This window comes from Echinops telfairi, unplaced genomic scaffold, assembly GCF_000313985.2.
Source record: "Echinops telfairi isolate 266 unplaced genomic scaffold, ASM31398v2 ScPeMD7_2;HRSCAF=8, whole genome shotgun sequence".
NCBI lineage: Eukaryota > Metazoa > Chordata > Mammalia > Afrosoricida > Tenrecidae > Echinops > Echinops telfairi.
The window spans coordinates 13,395,898-13,412,388 of NW_022103898.1; the positions used below are offsets into that span (position 1 = coordinate 13,395,898).

The 16,491-nt window shown below is 56.2% G+C and overlaps 1 protein-coding gene across 1 annotated transcript; it reads left to right on the forward strand.

The window, feature by feature from the left end:
• The first annotated feature begins 8,538 nt into the window (after positions 1-8,538).
• SSTR3 (somatostatin receptor 3) lies at positions 8,539-16,038 on the forward strand. The gene is made up of 4 exons (XM_045292067.1): positions 8,539-8,847; positions 9,009-9,147; positions 12,174-12,215; positions 13,497-16,038. Exon 4 carries the CDS (start codon positions 13,533-13,535, stop codon positions 14,808-14,810), a length of 1,278 nt encoding a protein of 425 aa, XP_045148002.1. The 5' UTR covers positions 8,539-8,847; positions 9,009-9,147; positions 12,174-12,215; positions 13,497-13,532; the 3' UTR covers positions 14,811-16,038.
• The last annotated feature ends 453 nt before the right edge of the window (positions 16,039-16,491 follow it).

A 16,491-nucleotide genomic window follows, 5' to 3' on the forward strand; every position in this document is an offset into this window, starting at 1 on the left:
CTGCCTCTGTCTCTCCCTCTCCGTGTGCCTCTGCTGAGAAACGGTTCCTGTCGGCCCTCCTCATGAAGCGTTTATTGAATGGGTTAACTTAACACGCATATCCCTCCTAGACTCCTAAGCTCCACGAGAGCAGGGACCTAGCTGCTCTGTTCCACAGTTTAATGTCCCAAGATGCTAGCGAGGGCCTGATGCCTGCAACTCACCACCTAACTCACCGGCATCACCTTGATTGAGACGCATATGACCCCAGAGGACAGAGTAGACCTGCTGAGGCTACTGTACAGCTTTACAGGAATAGCCTCTCCTGATACCATGGCCAAAGCACAGGAGACCAGCCTTTGTCATCCTTGGCTCTCAGGAGCATTCTGGCTGTACTACCAAGATAGCTATGCTTCTGTTTTTGTTTTTACTGCCCCTGGTACTTTCCATCGGCTTCCTCAGCACGATATTTCAAATGCACCCATCTTTCTTTGGTCTTCCTTATTTAATGTCCAATTTCACCTGCCTATGAGGCGATTGAAAATACCATGGCCCGGGTCAGGTGCACCCCAGTCCTCAGAGGGACATCCCTGCTTTTGCACCCTTTCAAGAGGCCTTGCTCGTGCAGCAGATTTACCCAATGCAACGCGTCATTTGAGCTCTTGACCGTTGCTTCCGTGAGCACAGTTGTAGAGCCAAGGAAGACCCAGTCCTTGACAGCTTCTGTCTTGTCTCCATGAACCCATGGGTGGGGGTGGGGGTGGTTGGGCTTTCTTTACTTTGAGCTGTAATCCATACTGAAGGCTGCCATTTGGCCCTTCTTCCGATAAGGGAGTCAAGATCGGGGGGTTCTAGGGATGGAGAAGTCCATTTAGGATCACTTTGGACACCTTCTGAAGAGGGTTTCAAGGATGGTGAATGAACTCTCGTCTGCTGCCACCAAGTCCAGACCGACTCCTGGCGACCCTGCAGGACAGGGCAGAATTGCTTCTGTGAGTGTCTGAGACGCCAAGTCTTTATGGGGCTAGAAAGCCCCGTCTTTCTCCCACGGAGAGGAACCCTGTTGGCATACTGGTTAGACATCGGACTGTGAGCTGCAAGGTCGACAGTTTGAAACCACCAGCCGCTCAACAGGCAGCTCCCTTCAGGACCACAGGGCTCTCACAAGGATGAGTTCTCTGTAGAAACAGCTTTATCTTTTGCCAAGGATGCTGCACGTCGTGGTCTGGAAGCTTGTTCTCTGGGGGCAGTCAGCTCCTCATGTTTCCTGCCTGGACTGAGCGTGGGCCCGGTGCTCGCCCTCCTGTACTGGGCCAGGGAAGGGAGCTGGGCTCTGTCTGTCCTGGACTCAGACGTTCACTTCACTCCTCTGCACCAGTCAGACAGCGGTGCCGTGTAACAAGCCATAACAAAGTCTGTGTAACAAAGTCTCCAGAGCGCACAGTAAGCATCCATTTCCCTCACACACCTCTGAGTTACTGGTGCTAATGACATGGAACATGGAGAAAGGATTGACGTGTCCTAGATCCCGTCTTCCTTGGCTCTACAATCGATGCTCATGGGAGCAGCGATCAAGAGATCAAATGACACATTGCATTGGGTAAATTGGCTGCACAAGACCCCTTCAAAGTACGTATTGAAGCGCAAGGATACTACTTTGAGGCCTGAGATGGACCTGATGCAAGCTGAGACATTCTCCCTTGCCTCCGAGGCATATGGAAGTTGGACATTGGATAAGGAAGATCGAAGAAGAATCGATGCCTTTGAATTGCCGTACTGGTGAAGACTATCGAAAGTTCCAGGGACTGTCAAAAGAATAAACAAAGCTGTCTTGGAAGGAGTACAGCCAGAATGCTGCTAAGAGGCTAGGATGGCGAGACTTTGTCTCATGGACTTCGGACCTGTTGTCAGTCCCTGGAGAAGGAGGTCATGCTTGGGAAAGTCGCAGGGCAATTGGAAGAAAAGGAAGACCTTCAACAGGATGGATCGACACAGAGACTTCATCAATGGGCTTAAACCGAAGAACAACTGGGAGGACGGTACAGGACCAGGCAGTGCTTCATTCCATTGTACACTAGATCACTGTGAGCCACCACACATGGGTCGTTTTGACAAACAAAAATATATTTTCTCCCGGGACCGACAACGTATATTTCTAGGGGGACATAATCAACCCATAACTGTGGAGCTGAGTTGATGATGGCTATGCTGGTCAGTAGGCCAGCTTGAAGTGGCAGGTCCCCAGGGGAGCTGGGCAGCTCAGTCCATGAGTCATTGTCACAGAACCAGCAGGCTGGCCAGGGAAGGGTCTTTGGGCAGCATAAGAAAGCAAGTACATTCAAGTCTCTCTTGGTTGCACCCTTGGCCAAAGCTAGTCATGTGGCCCAGCCAAGCGTTAGTGGAGCGGAGCCGTGGTCTCCTCCCATGGGAGTGGGTGAGGGAGGAGTGAGTATTTGGTAAGCAGAACTGAATCGACCACAGCCCCAACGACCTGTCTGGTGCCTTACGCCACCCCACTGGCACCTGGTCCCTCAGACCCAGAGATCTTTGGTTCAACATCTCCCACGTGGGAGGAGAGGCTGCCAAATTCTAGAGGGAACAGCTGGGGGTGTAACTGGCCCCAAACATTCCCCTTCTCAGGCGCTTGCCTCACCAGATGCAATGTCTGCGTCCCTGAATTCTGAGCCTCTCTGGGGTTCCATGAGGCCTATGGATTATAATCACTTCCGTTTCCAAGCCCGGCCACCTGGCAGCAGGCACTTGCTTTGCTTTTCCTGGGCCCCTGTTAAATCATTGACCACTGTGTGCATCTGTTCTCTGTTCTCAGCTCCTGTGGCTCGGGGCTACAGGTGGCTCCACCTGCTCTGAAGACCGGCGTTGGGGCTTCTGTTTCTTGTTCTCCTCAGTGCCTGCGTTGCTTTTCATCACTGGTGAGTGGGGAATGGCACCTCTCTCCCAGCGGACCCTGCAGGCCTTGGGAGACCTGAACATGGGCTCTTCCTTCCTAGGTGGAAGGCACTTCCATGAGGTGCTGGCTGGATGGTGTGGTGGCTGTTTATTTACACATCTGTCTTCCCACCAGCCTCCAGCCTCGGAGCGCCTGGGGAGTGGAGGGCTGGGACGGCACCTCCAGCTCCCAGGACAGCTTGCACAGAGGATGTGCCTAACTCATTAATGCTGAGTGGGTTAAGGCTCCTAGAGACCCTAGGCAGTGCAGAATGCCCCAGAGGCTTCCCAGGCAGAGTGCCACATCATTCACCCACACAATGACGGGTGGGTTTGGGCTACCCGCCTTTGGGTTAGTGCACAGTGTTGAATGCCCTGGGCCATCAGGGATTCTTGCCTGTGGTTAGTCCATGGGATCTAGATTGAATTGAATTTTGGATCCTACAGATGGTTGTTCTGAAACAGGGAGTGGATATCAAAGTCTGATTCGAGAGCTGAGAGTTCTAATAGGAAAGAGTCACAATCAAACACATACTTAAAAAAAGCAAAAGGGAGGGGGGCTTTCTGATATAGACAGTGTAATGAGCAGGAGAAAACGTCAAAGAAACCAGCGTCCCTATGGCTGGAGAGTTAAAAAAAAAAAAAAAAAAGCATACTATATCCACAAATGAGTATGGGATGCTGAGGCAAAGGGGCAATCAGAAAACAGGAAAGAGCTATTGGAAATTAATAAGTTAATTAAAAAGATACTAGAAGAGTTAGAAGATAAAGCTAACATTAGAGAAATATACACAGACCCTCCCCAGGAGGTAGAGCATGGAAGTTAAAGGTGAACAACAAGAAAATGAAAGGATTGATTGATTGATTGATTGATTGATTGAACCAGGAAGCCCAAAGTGCAACCAGAAGGAGTTCCAGAGGGAATCAGAAAAACACTTGCCCCGAATTGAAGAACACACATCTTCAGATTAAAAGAGCCCACTGGATGTCCAAAACCGAATGAAAGAGACCCGACCAACGCACATCCTTGTGAAGTTTCAGAAATTCAAGGTTAGCACAGAGATCCTAACAAGTTTCCCGAATAAAGAAAACAAAAAAGTTACCCAAAGGCCAAAATGATCCTCCAGCTAGAATTCTATACCCAGCCAGACTAGCAACATGTGTGAGAGGACAATCAGCCGTGTTGAAACATGGGCGCTTTCTTGGGAAGCTTCTAAAGGACATGCCCCACCAAATGGAGGGAGTTAGACCATCAAGGAGGAAGGGATGGGATTCAAGGAACAGGGAAACGCCGAAGGGACTCTTCAATATGATGGTGAAGAGAGTATCCCAGGTGTCAGTTGGTCCAGATTGGAGGAGTTCAGGAGTCTCCAAAAAATGATCACTGAAATCAGAGGGTTTAAGTTACACTATGAGGATTTTTTTAAACCAAGCTTTAAGAGGGTGTGGGAACAGTTAGCACAAGAAAACTAAAATATTCAAAGAAAACCAAGTAAATGAAGAAACTAGGCAATTATTAACTCCTGACTGAGCAGGAGATAATATTTACATGGCACCGCACAGTAATGAAAACAATGAAGATGCATTTAACTGAAGATTATGTTATATAGATATAAGGAGGGGAGGGAGGGGAGTGTATTTTTAACAGCCTGTAGTCATCATCTCCCATCAAAAGAAGTCAGCAGGTAATGGCAGCGACTGGGGAATTCAGACCCACTGGATAAACAGTGCATTTCGATAGAGGTAGGTACATAGGAAATCCACGGCCACCAAGTTCATTCCAGCTCATTATTGGGTATGGAATATAGGGTTTGACTCTTGACCAGTCAAAGTTTCATCTTTACGGGAGCAGAGAGCTTCACTGTTCTCCCATGGAGAAGCTGCGGGGGGTGGGGTGGGGGCGGGTGTTGAGCCTCCAACTTTGTGCTTAGCAGCCTAGTGCCTAACCCACAGCACTACCAGGGCTCCCCAGATGCATACAAGGAAAGCAGAATTACCTCTGGGACAAGGGATGGGCCAGAGCCACCTGGAGCTCCATCCCCCATCAACCATGACAAGCCTTCCTGGAACTATTGGCTTTAAGAGTTTACTTGCAAACAGTACTTTGATAAAAAACAAAAGCAAAGTTAAGTGAATTACATTACTGAAAAGGGGAATCCCAGAGTGCGAAGTGCTGGAGCACAGGGCCCTGGCCCAGAGGGTGGTGAAGGCTGAACCAGGGAGAGGACCTGTATAAAGGGCCTGGGTCTACGTGAGGTTCCAACGGGGGCCACGAGACTTTAGGACAAGGTTGTGTGGTGCTGGAGGAGAAATGGGCAGAAGCCAGGTGAGGTGGGGTCCTTAGGCCGGGGGAGGGCCTGGGGGCTTCATTTTATGGGCCACTGGAGGCCATTGGCATGATGTACGTGTCTTTAACAGACTCACTTCTGCTGCTGAATCAGGGGTGAGGGCAGAAGTGGAGCCCCATCAAGAGCAGGAGGGATTGTGGCTGGGGCCTGAAGGGAGGCCGTGGGAAGGAAGCACAGAGAGCAGGTGAGAGAAACGGAAAGATCTCAAAGCAGAAGCAACACAAGTAGATTCTGGAAGGACCCAGCCGATGGTCATTTGCACAAGCGCCCTCAGGAGGCACTTTCTACCCCAGCAGGGCCATGAGCAGCCCTGAGAGGGCCTTGGGAGGAGCAGGCTGGACTGCAAAATCCCTGTGCCACCTTGGAGGCCCAGCTTCCAGGCGCCCTGTGTCCTGAGCTGCCTCTGGTCAACCTTGACGTCATGCCCTTGGACAACAGACCGGAGACAGACATAGGAAGGGGCCTGCTGGGGCACCTGGCCAGTGGAGGGAGAGCAGCAGGCCCACCAGTGGGTTCCAGGCACGGGTCCTACTGTGTGCCACAGCAGCCGCCATGGCACCCACTGGCTCTCAGAGGTCCTACTACCTGCCAGCTCGGGGTCCTGCGGACCAAGTGGGCCCACCCTGGTCCTGGGAATGGTCCACTCTGGAAAGAGGTCAGGAGAGCACATAGTAGGTGCTCAACAAAGACTCATTTCCTTCCTGTCCTTACTCATGGACCCGAGTTGTCGTTTGCTGCCGTGGAGTCGGCGGCAGCACGTGGATGCCCTGTGTCTACAGGGTTTGCTCCCCCGTCGTCTCAACAGAGGCGGTGCTCCAGGCCTTAGAGCTCACAGCAACGGCAGACTGCGGGGGGGCTGAACAGACCCCAGGTTCTTGTGGGTGGCGATGCTGTGAAGCGTTGAGATGGTTTGGGACTGAGCGTGACCCCTGTGTGCAGGCTGGGCTTTCTTGTCTGTGACTTTCCCAGACAGACCGCCTGGCTGTTCTCCCACGGAGCCACGGGGTGAGCAGCCCACCTCTGCACCAGCAGGCACCCTTCAGGGATCCTTAACAAACCCAGAGAACAGTCGCTTGCAGTGGAATTCCGACTTCGGGTGAGCCTCTGGGCCCAAGCAGAACCACTCACGGAGGGGCCCAGGCTGTCACCTTTAGAAAAGCAGCCTGCTGCATCCCTCTCCCGGGGTGGGATTGAACCGCTGACCTTCTTGGTTAGCAGCCAGGTGCTTTAACCACTGCACCACCAGGTTCCTTACTGGATCCTTCTCACTGCCACCCAGTTGATTCTGACTCATATATAGCTACCCTCTGGGACAGAGTAGAGCTGCCTCTGTGGGTTCCCACGATTGTAGCTCTTTATTGGTTGTAGAAAGTCTAATTTTTCTCCCAAGATGCAGCTGGTGGGTTTGAACTCACAGCTTTGCTGTTAGAAGCCCACTGCATAAACCACTGCGTCACCAGGGCTCCTTCATCGATCCGTAGATGTTTATGATACTCCTTGTTGCAGGAGCAGCTTGCGGAGGATCTAGTCCAAGCTCCTCACGAGCTAGTGGAGAAACTGAGGCCCAGAGAAGGAACAACAGACTCACAATCACATGCCAAGTCAGGACAAGCTGGGGCACAGCATCCAAGGTGGCCGGGCAGAGACTCTTAGACAAGGGCCAGCAAGCTTGATGAGCTAGAGATGGTTTCCACAGGTTAACAGTCACCATGTGTATTAGTCTGGGTTGACTAGAGAAACAAATTCATAGACACTCATATGTGTATAAGAAAGAACTTTATATACAAGACCAATATTGAGAAAGCATCCCAACCCAGTCCAGATCAAGTCCATAAGTCCAATATTAGCCTGTATGTCAGATACCAGTCTATAAGTTCCTCTTCAGACTCATGCAACACATGCAATGATGCTGAGTACAGAAAGATCACAGGCTAGTGGGTGGAAAGTCTTGTGGATCCAGTGGCAGTGGAAGCATCTTAGCACTGGCAGGTGTGTCCACATGGCTCCTCCAGCTCCAGGGCTCTAGTGTAGCTCCATGTGACTTATCAACAGAAATGTCTCACAGAGCGTGAGTGTGTGTCCCGCCTCCAGAGAGCTATTTATCTCCTTATTGCCTCCAAATGAGGTCATCAAGCTGCTACCTGACGGACAGGCTAGACTCCACCCCTCCACAAGTTGACATCAGATTATGTAACTACCACACCATGGATGTGCTGGTGGGAAGTCCGAACTTGGAACCCTAATGAAAGCAACTGGAATCCCCCTAAAAGGACTCCCTTCTTCCTATTAGCAGCTCTGTGTTACAAAGATGGCCCTCAGCGATCAGGATTACGGTTTGAATCTTGTCTGTAAGAATAATTGTGGAAATCGTACTTCTCTCTTCCATCGAAACCTCGAATTTGCCTCGAGGGCTGCAAAGCCTCTGCATGCCCTCTTTCCTCTGTCCCTGCCCCCACCCCTCTGCCCAGAGCCCCCCACAGCCAGCTCACACCAGGCGGGAGCCCTTGGTCCTCAGTCTGCACCCAACCTCCTTGTGGCCACAGAGGCTGGACCGCCGGGCCCTCAGGACTGCAGACGACCAGCCCAGTACTCACCCCTGCTCTATCCATCTCAGCCCTCCTCCTGAAACCCCTCCCACCCCCACTCCCAGCCTTGCCTGGGGACACAGCTGTCGCCCCAGAGGACATGTGCCACAGGGCCTGGGGGACCTGGCCGCTGACTCTCAGTCCCACCGCCTCTGAGCCCCACTCGGAGGCTCTCCAACTCCGGGCTGGAGCCAAGGCCAGCGGTGGTGGCCAGAATCTCCCCGGTAACAGGGTTGGCCCCCCTCCCCCTCCTCCTCCGGCCTCCTCCCCTAACCTGCTTCTCTCCTCCTTCACCCCTGGCCCTCAGTTCCTCCTCCCAGCCCCTCCCTCACCCCTCTCCACTCCCTCCTGCACTGGAGCCCCATGTCACCATCTGTGGCACAATCCTTCTCTGTCGCTCGCTCTGCCACCCCCTCGTTCTGTTCTCCTTCCTCCTGCCTCTCCCCAGGCTGCTTCCCTGGGCTCTTTCTCCCTTCTTGCTCCCCCTTTCCTCTCCCTGTCACGCAGGCCTCATCACTCCTCCTCATTCTGCCTTTCCACCCACTCACTGTCTTCTCTCTCTCTTTCTCTCTCTCTCTCTCCTCTCCACCTCCAGCCGACCCCCCCTTCTCCTCTTTTTCCATTGGCTCCCACACTCCCCTGTCCCCTTCTCTCCTTCACCTTGGGAAGCTCTCCCCCTCCACCCCCCTCCCCTGCCTGCAGACCCCACCTGTGCCCCAGCCCCTCAGGACTCGTCCAGGAGATGGGGGGTGACGCGCCCAGCACCAGTGGGAAGTCAGGACGGCAGGCCAGATGGGAGAGGCTCTGTGGGCAGACGTGGCCGCTGCGGGCCGAGGACCGGGCACAAGCAGTCTAGAAGTGCTTGTCGAGTGGGGATCCTGGCCCAGGGGTGCTGTGGGAGCACCTGGGGCCTGGGCTAGGAGATGGGGCAGGGAGCAGGATGACCCCCAGCCTGGCAGCAAAGAGGGGAGCCCTCAGCCCATGGGAAGGTAAGGAGACTAGGGCCTGGCTGGGCCCCAGAGAATGGGCAGCTGGGCTGGGGGTTGGGAGAAAGTGGGGGCATGGAGAAAGAAGAGGGGCCTTCCTGTGACCTCTCAGTGGGTGCCTGGGGTGAAAGCATTCATCTCAGAATCTCATGCTAACACCCTAGACTCTAGGACTCTCAGAAAAGCCAACTGTCAACATCATGCTGCTCAGCCTCCCGGACCCACGTGCCAGCATCCCCCAGCGCCCCCTCCATACCGGGCACGGCTCCGAGCACTCCACTTCCTCCGACAGCAACCTGTGAGGTGGGTACGGCATGTCTTCCTTGTGATGTCAGGAAACAGAGGCTCAGAGAGGGGAAGCCACCTGCCCAAGGTCACACAGCAAGTGGGCAGCCACTCTGAGACAGAGCCCAAGCCCCTCCCCCCGCCCCGGGGTTGGGAGTTAGGTTCTGGGAAGTGAGCCTAGTGCACTGGCCTGCATAATGGGACCTCTTTGCAGGGCATGACTGGGGGTTCAAGGACCCAGGGCCACCAGCCTGAGGTCCTTAGAAACACTAGCCTGGGGAGGAGGAAGGACCGATGGCTCAGGAGAAGGCCAATGGGGGTATAAATTCTGGTTTGCCACCACTAGCTGGGCCTCCTTTCACCGGTCACTTAGCCACTCTGAGCCCCAACTTCCTCCTCCCTAAAGCTGCTCCCCTCAGTGTGTGTGTGTGGCCTTCGGGGTGCGTTTCAGGCCTCTGGCCTCTGCCCATCTGCGGAACCACTCGATGGTTTTCCGTCGGTGGTGATGTTCTGGGCGCTATGCTGGTGCTGAGGGCTAACTAAAGAAGCCATCCAGGGGTCCACTCCCTACAAGCCAGCAAGCTAGGGGGGGAGAGGTGCCCTCGGTTGCTGTGTGACTTGGGGCTGCTGTTTTCCCTCTCTGGGCCTTGTCTCCTCCCCGAGCTGTCCCTGGAGGCGGCGTCCACCCCCAGCTTTCAGGCAAGCTTGTGCCAAAGATAAACCAGACGCGGGGGAACATCCCTCCTCCCCGAGGCTGAACTAGATCATGCACAGGATTCCAGCGCCTTAAAGAAGAGGCGGCACCGAATTTGCCGGTCTGGCTTCTGCGCTATGTGGAAAGCTGTAATTTCTCGGCTTCTGGCGCCCAGTGTGCTCAACTTTGACAGGGAAGATGGGCCCGGGGCGAAGGTGGAGGCAGAGGCCCGCACAGGGGCAGGGGCTTCCCAGGCTGCTGGGTCCTTGCTAGACAGGACACCGGTAGGTGTGGGCGCTCATGCGCATGCACATGCGGGAGCTGGAGTACTCCCCCCTCCCCCCCGGGGCCACCCTGGGGGGCCTCTGTCCCTGCAGCTTGGGAATTAGGTCTGCTGGCTGACTGCCCCTCCCTTGGGAGTCTGAGCTCACCTCCAGCCTCCAGCACCGGGCTTCCATGGGCCAGCCCTAGGCGCTGCTATAAAAAGGCCCTGAGCGAGGTGGGTGGGTGAAGTAGGGCCCTCCCGGCTGCAAAGACCAGGGTTTAGGGGCCCTAAGAAATCTGATGCAGACATCTGGGAACTCAAACTCTCCCTGCCTCACAGAGTCAAACAAACAAACAATCTATGGCAAGGGGAATTACAGATTGGGCTGCTAACCATAAGGTCAGAGGTTTGAAACTACCAGCCGCTCTGTGGCAGAAAGACAGGGCTTTTCTACTCCTGTAAAGAGTTACAGTCTCTGAAACCCACAGGGACAGCTCCCCTCTGTCCTGTAGGGTCACTGTGAGTCAGAATCAACTCCATGACACTGAGAGAGAAAGAGATAGCCAGGACTCTAAGATGCCACCGCCCAGCTCTGAAAACCCAAGCTTCTATTCTAGGTCTCGAGGGGAAACGGTGAACACCCCGCTATCACCGAAAGGTTGGTGATTCAAGTCCCCCCACAGGTGCCTTGTTGTAAGTGCCTGGCGATCTGCTTCCTGAAACCCAGCTTCTGAAACACCAGGGAACACAGTTCTACCTAGACACACGTGGGCGCTACGAGACAGCGTCCACTCAGCGGTCACTGGTTTCTAAGTCTAGGAGTTTGCGTCCACTATTTGGATAGTCCCAGAGCCCCTGAGAGTAGGACTCCATTGAGCTGTCTTGGCCAACTGTGACATGTGGGTCAGCAGCTTCCCCTGCCCAGTGTAGTCTGCTGGCTAGGGAAGTGGGGGTGGCTGTATGTGTGCAGGTGATGGGAGGACCGGGGATGGCCCTCAGGGCCCTCCCAGCTCTGTCCCTTCCTACCTTTGTGCCCAGAGCACAAGGTCCCACCTGCCGAAGGGCCTCTCTCACAGCACGCGCTCCCAGCTGTGCTTGGTCCCCAGCATTGTTGGGGTGCAGTGAAGCGGGACCCTCTGACCAAATTTTAAAAGCAGGTGCTGGTGAGTCGGGCCGGGACTGTGCGCCCCCAGGTTCTCACTGGCTGCTGTTTCAGGAGGTTTCCAGGCCTTCCTGCCAAGGCACCTCTAGGTGGATCTGAACCATCAACCCTGCAGGTAGCAGCCGGGGCTTAACTATTCATACCACACAGGGTCTCTGTTCCCTAGATGCCTAGAACCCCCCACCCTATCCCCATTCCCTAGGGTTGCTATAACACACATACCACAAGGGGGTGGCTTTGACAAACAGAAGGTTCTTCTCTCACAGGTCAGGAGGCTAGACGTCTGAATTCAGGGCACTGGCTCTAGGTAAAGGCTTTCTCTCTGTGGCGGCTCTAAGGGAAGGTCTTTTTCTCCTTTCAACATCTCAAATGGCTGGGCCTTCCCTGGAGATCCCCATGTGTCCTGACATCCAGCCTCACCCGCTGCCTCCTCTCCCAGCCCCAGAGCAGGACAGGGTGCTGAGTTCTGGCAGCTGGAAGGAGTCATTGGGCCTTAGCAGCTCTTTACCACACCCTCCCACCCATCTACACCCACACCCACATGCCCATGGGGCCAGGCATGCCAAGCCTGGAGCAGTTCTGTGCTCCGGGCCCAGCGGTGGGTGGGTGGGTGGGTGGGGGGCTTCCAGGCTTGGTGTGGGGTCAGTGGAACCTAATGGGGGCGAGTTTCTTGCTCAGGGTTTTCTGTGCAGTAGGGTGACCCAGTGCTGAGTGACCCATGGGGAGTGGGGTTAATGAGAAGAAGGGGTGAGGGAGAAGGGCAAGGTCCTTCAGAGGCTCCAGCATTCAGTCTTGGCCCCTGATCTGCTCTCCTGAGATCAGGAAGCCCTGTGGAGGGGGGTGGGCAAACCCTGGTGCCCATTCTCAGTAAGGCCTGGAATTCCACTATTAGTAATTCATTCCTTTGGCTTGGTCCCCTCTAGGTTCCTTTTGGCATGGAGCATGTGCTGAAAACTCTTAAGTAGGTAAGAATGACTAGTGGGAGGGGGGTATTTAAAGATGAATAAGAGAGCGTCTCCCACTAAAGGAGCCAGGAAGAGTCCCAGTTCTTTATCATACATGGGGTAGGGGCGGTGATAGGATGATAGGAAAGCAAGTAATTTAGGGTGCTAGGTCCCTCTGTGTCCCTAAGGTAAATGCCTATTCATGCCTCAAGAGCCCGGAAGCCCTCCCTCCCAGCCAGTGGGGAGGTAGCTCTGCTTGTGCGCATCCTCATAGCAGCCCCTGTCACATCTATTGCTAGCCTCTCCATCACAGGCTGCCTGATCCCAAATGTCTAGCCAACTTATCACTGGCTGATCCTTTGTTCCCCATGGAAGGGGGAAAGTGGCTTGGGTTGGGGTGAGGGGCTCCCAAGGGCTCTGGCAAACTGGGGAGAGGACCACCCTGTGTCTGTGGTTCTTAGCTCTGTTGAGAATCTGAGCGCTCTGATGAAAGTGTTACCCCCTGCCCAGAGAAGACAGACACACCTTACCCACCACCAGCAGTGTCGGGCTCCCGCGACCTCTGAGGTTCATCTAGAGCCTGAATTTTAAGGTTAAGAACCTGCCGTGTGAAGCAAGATGGGGGAACAGCTCATGGTGACCCCATAGAACAGGGTCCAAATACCCCTGTGGGTTTTCCAGGCTGGAAATCTTTATGGAAGCAGACCGTCTCAGCTTTCTCCCACGGAGTGGCTGGTGGGTTCAAACTGCTGGCCTTGTAGTTAACAGCCCAACACGTAACCCCCATGCGAAGCAGTGGTCTCCAAATGTCAGAGACCTTGGTGGGCGGTGCAGTCCATGTCATGCGGACCCCACCCCCACCCCCACCCCCGCAGGGACACTGAGTACAGCAAGGTGGAGCACGGTCTCAGAAAACACTACGCTTTCACTGAGGGGTGTTGCGAAATGCTTTGCTGACCATGTGCCCATCGGTGCCCATGGAAAGCTGCTGCAATGGAGGGCAGGGTCAAGTTGTCACTGCTGGAGGACAGGACGACCCACTCCCTTATTTAATCTGTGTGGAGCACTTAGCCTGTGGACAGACATGGGGACTTTGAAGGCAGGCCCGTCCCCAGCTCCCTCCCCTCCCCACCCTGCCTGCGGGGTAGAGGGTGGGTCACCACACTCTTCTCTGTAAAGTGGGTTGAGCAGAGTGGATGAGACGATATGCAGCCTGGGGTGCCATGTTCAGGGTCCTGGGGACGGGGCATCAGGGAGTACCCAGACTCTACCATGACCTGTGTCTCCCTTGCCTTCTTCCAGGCCAGTAGCTGACTGCTGCCCGCCTTCCCCTGGGCCATGGACACCCCTGGCTATGCTCTGTTGGTGCCCACGACTTCAGAGCCCGGGAATACCTCCTTGGCCTGGCCCCTGGATGCTGCCCTGGGGAACAGGTCAGGGGGCCCGAGCCCGGCCGGGCTGGCCATCAGAGGCATTCTGATCCCCCTGGTCTACTTGGTGGTGTGTGTGGTGGGCCTGCTGGGTAACTCGCTGGTCATCTGCGTGGTCCTACGGCACACGGCCAGCCCGTCCGTCACCAACATCTACATCCTCAACTTGGCGTTGGCGGATGAGCTCTTCATGCTCGGACTGCCCTTTCTGGCCGCCCAGAACGCACTCTCCTACTGGCCCTTCGGCTCCCTCATGTGCCGCCTGGTCATGGCCGTGGACGGCATCAACCAGTTCACCAGCATCTTCTGCCTCACCGTCATGAGCGTGGACCGCTACCTGGCCGTGGTGCACCCCACGCGCTCCGCCCGCTGGCGCACGGCGCCCGTGGCCCGCACGGTGAGCGCAGCCGTCTGGGCCACCTCGGCCGTGGTGGTGCTGCCCGTGGTGGTCTTCTCGGGCGTGCCCCGCGGCATGAGCACCTGCCACATGCAGTGGCCCGAGCCGGCGGCCGCCTGGCGGGCCGGCTTTATCATCTACACCACCGCCCTGGGCTTCTTCGGGCCACTCTTGGTCATCTGCCTCTGCTACCTGCTCATCGTCGTCAAGGTGCGCTCGGCCGGCCGCCGCGTGCGCGCGCCCTCCAGCCAGCGGCGGCGGCGCTCGGAGCGCAGGGTCACGCGCATGGTGGTGGCCGTGGTGGCCCTCTTCGTCCTGTGCTGGATGCCCTTCTACGTACTCAACATCGTCAACGTGGTGTGCCCGCTGCCCGAGGAGCCTGCCTTCTTCGGCCTCTACTTCCTGGTGGTGGCTCTGCCCTACGCCAACAGCTGCGCCAACCCCATCCTCTACGGCTTCCTCTCCTACCGCTTCAAGCAGGGCTTCCGCCGCGTCCTGCTGCGGCCTTCACGCCGCGTGCGCAGCCAGGAGCCCGCCGCCGGGCCGCCCGAGAAGACCGAAGAGGAGGAGGACGACCAGGACGACGAGGAGGACGGCGAGGGGGGTCGCGAGGAGCAGCGGCGGGAGGGCAAGGAGCTGAACGGCCGGGTCAGCCAGATCACGCAGGCGGGCCCCAGTGGCCAGGAGCGGCCACCCAGCAGCAGCGCGGCCCGCAAAGAGCAGCAGTTCCTGCCCCAAGAGCCCTCTGTCCCGGACAAGCCCAGCGCGCTGCACATTAGCTATCTGTAGGGCCCGGGGCTGGCCGCGTGACCTTGGATAGCCGCCTGCCGTGGCTGCACCTGGCTTTCTCCTTGGTGACTAAGGGCTGGGGTGATCAGCCCTGTGGGTTCTGGCTGACCTCTCTGAGCAGGGCCCGGCTGGTGGCGGTGGTGCGCCCTGACCCTCCCCAACTCTTTGAGACTTGGGGTGCTGGGGAAGCAACTCTCGGAGCGACCATTGTGCAAGGCCTGGGTTTCCTGGGACATGAGAAATGCCGGGGTTGGACTGGGGCTGCAGATGGAAGGACGTCTTGGCTGGGGGGAAGAAACGGAGGCGCATGAGAGCCCACCCAGATGAGCTCAGCTCCTAGGGGCTGGCAGTTTCGGTGCCAGCTTGTGCCTCACCTGCCGGCCAGGCACATGTCCTCCGGGACCTCTGATCCCATGATGTGTGTGGGGCCTGGGCTCCTGGCCACGGTGGCCAGAAGGCTGTTTTCCAGGAGGTCGCTACTTCCTGTGAGTAGGCCCTTCCGAGGCCCTGCCCTTAATCTTGTACGTGTCCTTTTGTATTCCTTGTCTTATAGGAGGTCCCCAAATCATGTGCTTAGGTCCTGCAAAGCCTAGCTGCCCACCCCCCTGCTGGGAGGAGCTGCCCTCTCTCCAAAGCAGCTCACTCTGGGCCCTGACATTACGGCCTGGGTGTCCCCAGGTCTCTGAGGAGATATTACTCCCCCCCACCCCCCCAGGGCAGTCAACTGCTCCTCCTCCCAGAAGCCAATGCAGGTCCTAACCCCATGCAGGCTGGAAGGTCAAACAGCTCTGTGAGGGAGAGGGAGAGGGAGAGGAAAAGGGTGAACGAGACCAGGGAGCAGAAGATGAGAGGAAGAGGAGGAGGAAGGAAGACTAGAAAAACAGGTTTGGCCCATGACCTTGGTGCTGACCTTGGCCCCTGGGCTGCACCCAGTTGCTGTGTCTGTCAAGTGGGGATGATGATGCCTGGCCCGGCCAGGCCCAGAACAGGTCTCTGAAGCATACAGGCAGGCCTTGTCAGGGCTGGCACTGGGCTACTACTAACTGCAGGATCAGTAGTTCTAACCCACCAGCTGCTCCGTGGGAGAAAGAGGAAGCTCTCTGTTTAAGATTTAGAGTCTCAGAAGCCCGAGGGCTCAGTTCTACTCTGTCCCATAGGACTTGGTGGCAATGGGTCTTGGTGGCTCAGAAAGAGGCCCTGGGGTGCTGAGAAGTGGTGCCCAAGTTTGGGAGGGGTCCTTGAGTCTCCTGTGGGTGGGGGTGGGGTATGAGTCTTCCATCCTCTAGGGCCCCAGGGGCTCCAGGAGGCCAGGGAAGATGGGCGAGGCTGCTGCCTGGACCAAACTGCCTCCCTGCCCAGCGAAGACCCCTTAGTGCCAAGAAGAGGCTGGGGCCTCTGGTTCAACCATCCCCCTGCCCCCACAGAGGGCAGCGGGTCCTCAGGGAAAGCAGGGGCACCACAGCTGAGACCTGGACCTCCAACCCGCCTCAGGATCCTTGGACAGCATGACCTCTCCGGGTGTCCACTGCCCCACTTTAGGCCAGAGGTGGTAGTCCCCAGCTGGCCCACCCACCAGGGTCTGGGGAAGAAAATGGGCCGAATCCGGCTGGGTCCACTGCCAAGCTCACTGCAATGAGGCAGGGGTGGGCAGGCACATGGTGAAGTGGTGGTACCCCAGATT

Coding starts and splice junctions, on each gene's coding strand:
- SSTR3 (XM_045292067.1), top strand. CDS start 13,533: ATGGACACCCCTGGCTATGCTCTGTTGGTGCCCACGACTTCAGAGCCC.